A 6,352-nucleotide genomic window follows, 5' to 3' on the forward strand; every position below is an offset into this window, starting at 1 on the left:
CGCTTTCTCTCTCTCTCATTCTGTCCCTCTCTGGTCAAATATAAATGAATAAATAAATAAATAAAATTTTAAAAAACAATACTGTAGTCTTAAGAAACAAAGCAGATTTAATGAATGGATCTTGGAAAGTTCTTTCTATAGGTCTTAACACAGATGGCCAGGAAACCTGACTTAGAGAAAAATGGCAAAGGAACTCTTAAAAAAAAGAGAAAAATTCCAGGAAGACACCTAGAAATATGCTTAAGATCTACCCATGTTTAATTCTCCAAGAAAACAATATCTGATGCAAAAGTGGGAAGGTTGGGGGAGGGCACTTCAATCTACACTATAAATTGGCAAATATTGACACGTATATAGACTTCCCAGATCTCTCGTTTGAAGTCTCAGAAACTGCGTGCACTAGTGTTGTCACGAGCCTGAAAGTGCCCATGTCACCGTGCTAACAAATGACTGGACGAGACACACCGCCGCCTTCATCGGCTAGGATGGCATGTGCTGGGGAGAATCTTGTTCCACCCGGAAGAAATATTTCCCTGCACAAACGCTGGGGAAACCTGCAAATTAAGCATTGACAGCCTCAAGATCCTGCCAGATCGTCCTTGCTTCCTAGAACTTTTTAAGGAGTCTCTGTCACCTAAAGTCAAGCTCTCTCTCGGCGGGCGGGGAGCGGCTTCGGCGCGTCTGGCTACCCCGCGGGGCGACCCGGCCTGGGGCTCCCCTCCCGCCTGCAAGACGCCTGGGCCGACTCACCCTCGGAGCATCAACCCGCGCAGCTTGAAGGCGGAGAGCGCCCGGCTCCGCACCCGCTCCGGCGCCATGTTCGCGATTTGGCGCCACGGCCGAGGCTCCGCCCCTTCCCGGGCGTGGCCCGCCCTACCCTGCCTCCCGGCCGCCGCTCCGCCCTGCTGGGTAGCTCCTAAGTCGGGCAAGCGCCCAGAGATTTTTACTTTTAATGCAAAAGTATATATGTGCATATGCTTTTTAAAAATTTCCTCTCCTTTTCTACATTTTGCTCAGTTAATAAAATTTAGCCAAATACACACTGGAAATCATTCCCCATGTTTTTTTTTATCCCCATATTTTAATATAAGGCTGCATATTCACTTTATAAGTGTTTATAACACTCCAAGATTTATTGCTCAGTTGATCATTTGAAGTGCGTAGTCTCCTCTAGCCATATATTGAAGAAAAAGTTTATATATATATTATATACTATGTGGGTGAATATCCTTAGTTTTAGAAAATGTATGCTGAGGGGCTAGCCGATGACCCAGTGGTTTAGGCACTTGAGACTCGCGCATGGCTGATTATGGTTCAAGTCCCGGACCTGGTGGCTTGCTTTCTCACTCTCTCTCTGGTCAAATTAAAATGGATTAATGAAATTAAATAAATAATTCCTTTTTTAAAAAAAGAAAAAATGTATACTTAAGTACATTATCCCTGCCACTCTCAAATACTTCAGCAAAATGAAAACTATGTATGCACACAAACATAAAGTTAGTAAGGCAACCTCAACAATTATTAAAGGTCTTGTATATTCCTTGAGTTACTACTTTCAACTTTTATGTATGTTTGATATTTTTCATATTTAAAAATTGAAGCAAAAAGAACTTATCCCAATTGTCCAACTTCCTCTTACAGTCTGACAGTGATTCCTTTCTCCCATAAGTTTTCAAGTTCTTTCAGACTCCTTCACCTGGCTAGCTCCTACAGTCTCAATACTTCAGGGAACAACTCGAGGCTGGTGACTCCAAACTGCAGGTCTCTATCCGCTCTCTCTCCCAGGCATCAAATCCAATTCAATATGCACCCAAATGAACCACTGCCATCTTTCTAAAACTTGCTCTTCTTCCCAGGTCCCCCAGCCTAGTGAAAGTCTAGCTGAGGCTGGGGTAAATCACGGCCTCAAGAGCCTGTTTGGGGACCAGCAGTTAGCGTAATGGCTATGTCGCTGGATTCCCATGTAGTCCACCATGGTTCAGGTCCTGGACCGGTGGCTTAAATTCACACCGGGCGCGCGTGCGTGCATGCCCAAGATCCCGAGAGGAGAACGGAGGAAAAAGGATTGATTGCAGCATGGCCACCCCCGCCCCCCCAGGGGGAGTGATTTCTTGCTTTCTGTCTCTCTGTCTTTCTGGTGAGTGCACACACCCTATAGCAAAAACCTCTCCAAAATAAAAACAAAAGAAATTTTTAGGGACCAGCAAGTGGCATGGTGGTTAAAGTGCTGGACACTCCCACATGGCTGACCATGGTTCCAAGTCCGGGACCGCGGGGCTGGCGTTCTCTCTTTCTGTGTGTGTGTGTGTGTGTGTGTGTGTGTGTGTGTGGTCAAATTTTAAAAAATAAAATAAATGAATAAATAAAATTAAATAAAAATGTATTAAAACTTTTAAAAGGGTGTGAGAGGCAGACAGTGGCACAGCTGTAAAACGTAATGCTCTACAAGGCTATCCTCCATGGGAAAGTTCCTGGCTTACATACAGAGACCTCCCCGAGTAGGTGGGACATGTGTGTGTCCATGATACAGGGCTGGGTCTGGGCTAGTACTGTGGCATCCTGGAGCCTAGTGAAGGGCTCCACCCCAGGTCTACCCAACGACCAAGCTAGTGCAGTGCGTAGTGTCCTCGTCTCCTCTCTCTCTTCTGCCCCTGGTAAACCAGTCAGCCACCAAGTCCCCGTGGTTCTACCATTTAAGTTTCAAAATATCTCTGCAATTAGGGAATTTAGAGTATACCAGGGAATATGAATAGGCTTCAAAAAGCTGACAGAAAAAATAGAATTAAAATACAAATTTGTGGGGCTGGCAGGTGGCATGGTGGCTAAGGCGCTAGACTCCCACATAACTGCATGTGGTTGGAGTCCTAGACCTGGTGGCTTCCTTTCTCACTCTCTCTCTTTCTCTCCAGTGAGCGTATGTGCGCAACAGCAAATTTTTAAAAACTGGGGCCAGGAAGTGGCATGGTGGTTAAGGCAGCTAGACTCCCACATGGCTGACCACAGTTTGAGTTCTGGACCTGGCAGCTTGCTTTCTCTCTCCCCACCTCCCCCTGTCTTTCTCTGGTCAAATTAAAATAAATAAATAAAATGGAATAAACAATAATTTTAAAAATAATAATAATTCTTTAAAAATGCAAATTTATTTTGGTACAAAAATAGTCTTGAAATACAGAAATAGTTTTTTTTTTTTTAAATACTCACTTTCCATGAGTCTTCTGAAGACTCCTTATACCACAAATAGAACTACAGGTACCAGAAACGTGTTCCAATGGGGCCGGCAAGTGGCATGGTGGTTTAAAGGTGCTTGACTCCCACATGGCCGACGACGGTTCAAGTCTCGGACCTGGTGACTTGCTTCCTCACTTCCTCTCTCTCTGTCTCTCTCTGATCAAACTGAAAAATAATAATGATAATAATAAATAAATGTAAATAAAAATAATTCTAAAAAAAAGAAAGAAACATGTTCCGAGGTTGAAGGTGCTATGAGAACATGTACCAAATGGACCTAACCTAGCAGTGAAGATCTCTAGAGAAAATGATGTCTAAACAGAGTTGAAGAATGAATAGAAATGTTCTAGATAACTGAGACTGGTAGCTATTATAAATAAAAGAGAAAATAATAACCTTTAAAATGGAATGTAGGGCTACTGTGGTGCAGGCTGGTTGGTGCTGCCACTTGGCAGGCTGAGACTTACATGGGAGGCTCAGGTTCAATCTCCAGCCCACCATGCCCTGTCCATGGAGGCGCTACTTGGAAAAGCAGAGGAAGAATTCAGAGCGACAAGCAGGGACAACATGGGGCGACCCTGCCTGCAACAGCCAAGGGTGATGGTTCACACCTATAGTCTCAGCTACTCAGGAGGCTGGGCAAGATTGAGACATAGCAAACCCCTGTCTTAAGAAAGAAAACGAAGGGGCCATGGTGATTGAGGCACTGGACTCCCACGTGGCTGACCACGGAACTGGTGGATTGAAAAGCACACTGAGCACCTGTACGTGTGTGCCCAGGCCCCGAAGAGGAGAAGGGATTGCAGTGTGGCCATTCCCCGTGTGGTGGTTTCTCACTTTCCTTCTCTCTGTCTCTCTCTAGCAAACAAGCATGCCCCTACAGCAAAAGCCTAAAAACAAAACAAAACAAAACAAACAAAAAACAGGGTAGCAAAAAAAGTAAAGAATATCCAGAAGCAAAAAATTGCAGGAAGGAATTAATTTCTTTATTTAAAAGAAATCAGGGCAAGCAGGTGATGTGGTGGCGGTCAAGGTGGCTGGATCCACCATGGCTGACTATACGGTCTGAGTCTCAGACCTGGCAGCTTGGAAAACACCCCTGGGAGCATGTCGTGTGTGCTCCAAATTTTACAGGCAGGAGACATGGAGGAGAGAGCATTGCAGTGTGAGCATGTCTCACGGCAGGTGCTTTCTTACTTTCTCTCTGACTCTCTCTCTCTGGCAAGCACATGCACCCTCTGGCATTTTTTGTTGTTTTTTGTTTTTAAGGGAAATCAGAAAGTAAGTAGAAAGTAAGTAATGTACAAACACTGAAACTGCATTTATTTTACACCAACTCCAGGACTGCAGGTACAGGAGACCTAAGGTATGAATTCTAGGAGGAAAGCCCTTCATAAAGCTGAAATTCTAAAGGACTCCACTGAGACACTACCTATGACCTATCAGGTTAATAAAACCAAAAAGTCTGACAACATGTACAGTCACTGTCAGGCATTGCTGGTGATGATAAAACTCCTACTCAGGAAAGTGCATCAAGCTCTAGCAAGATTGCATATGCATTTATCTTCTGGCTCAGCCATCCCACTTGTAGAACCTGCCCTAAAGATTTACTTGTGGGACCAGCAGGTGGCATGGTGGTTAAGGTGCTGGACACTCTCACATGGCTGACTACGGTTCAAGTCCTGGACCTGGTGGCTTGCTTTCTCACTTTCCCTCTCTCACTCTTTCTCTGTGTCTCTCTGGTCAAATTAAAAAAAATAAATGAATGAAAATTAAATAAATAATTCTTAAAAAAGATTTACTTGTAAAAATGCAAAATAACATATCCATGATGTTATTCATTGCAGCATTACCTGTGACAGGAAAAAACAAAACCCGGAAATAGTTGCTATGCCCATCAATAAGGACTTGTTTGAGTAAACTATGACACATCTGTTGGAGTACTCTGAATTTTTAAGATCTGAGGAAAATTGCTACACACTCACCAGAGATAATACATTGGTAAGTGAGAAAAGCATGTAACAGAACAATGTATCCAGTAGAGATCCTCTTGTGTAAAAAAAAAAAAAGAAAGAAAAATGTGAGTTTGGGTGGATGTGTGTGCTTATATCATCAAACAGAAACTTTAGTATCTTTCTTTAGTGATACTTTCCTGACTTTAAGCACACCAGACTGGGACCAGTAAGTGGTGAGGTGGTCAAGGCAGACGGACCTCACATCATGGCAGACTGCATAATTCTAGTCCCTGCCCCTAGGCTTAGAAAACACATGGACATGGGGACGGCAGGTGGCATGGTGGTTAAAGGTGCTGGATTCTCACATGGCCGACCATGGTTCAAGTCCTGGACCTGGAGGCTTGCTTTCTCTCTCTCTCTGGTCGAATTGAAATGAACAAAGTTAAATAACTCTTAAAAAAAAAAAAAAGAAAGAAAGAAAACACATAGACACATGTGTGTGCGCGCGTGCGTGCCCAAACCCCAAGAGAACAGAGAAGAGACTGCGGTGTGACTATCGCTCTGGGCGGTGATCTCTCTTTTTCTCTCTCCCTGTCTCTGATTTTTCTCTGTCCCCCTGGAGAGTACATGTGCCCTATAGCAAACTAACAACAAAAATAATAAAAGTGCACCAGACTTAAGTGCTTTCCAATGTGATGCACTGTAAGCTATACTTGAAATATTGACACGAGAATCTAGGAAAGCCTTTGGATAGAGCTTCCAGTGTAAAAAAGTATGGGGGGGAGTCATGAGAAAGCCCACTGAGCAAACGAATCGGACAAACCCAGAATGTGGGCCAGCTGTAGAAAAATCAGAAAGCCATGTGACACACCACCTGCGTAGAGAGAAGCTGTTTTATCGGCAGATTGACAAAGACATGAAAAAGGCTTAAGGGGCCTAAACCCAGAAAATGCAGGGCAGACCAGCTGTGCAAAGACGCCTGCCCAGAAGGAAGGAGGCAGAACTGCCCAGCGCCGCGACTCCCGTGGGCGGCAAGCAGCGCCGGGCAGGGTCTGGGCCGCGGGGACGCGGGGACGCCGGGCACTCCCGCAGCGCGCAGCCGGGCCGGGCTCCCCGAGCGAGCCGAGCGCGAGCAGCCGCAGGGCGGCGGCGGCGCAGACGCCCTGGCG

At 45.1% G+C, this 6,352-nt stretch overlaps 1 protein-coding gene across 4 annotated transcripts in view; it reads right to left on the minus strand.

The window, feature by feature from the left end:
* POLE2 (DNA polymerase epsilon 2, accessory subunit) overlaps positions 1 to 828 on the minus strand; it is a 47,470-nt gene extending 46,642 nt beyond the window's left edge. For 3 of the 4 annotated variants that reach the window (XM_014592443.2, XM_006160497.3, XM_006160496.3), the window contains exon 1: positions 751 to 828. In XM_014592443.2, the coding sequence (XP_014447929.1) occupies positions 751 to 818 (68 nt within the window). In that variant the 5' untranslated portion in view covers positions 819 to 828. The remainder of the gene's footprint in view (positions 1 to 750) is intronic. The other variant, XM_027776635.1, reaches the window with a different exon arrangement.
* Positions 829 to 6,352: the final 5,524 nt, after the last annotated feature.

Source organism: Tupaia chinensis, unplaced genomic scaffold, assembly GCF_000334495.1.
Source record: "Tupaia chinensis unplaced genomic scaffold, TupChi_1.0 Scaffold000688_1, whole genome shotgun sequence".
Taxonomy (NCBI): Eukaryota; Metazoa; Chordata; class Mammalia; order Scandentia; family Tupaiidae; genus Tupaia; species Tupaia belangeri.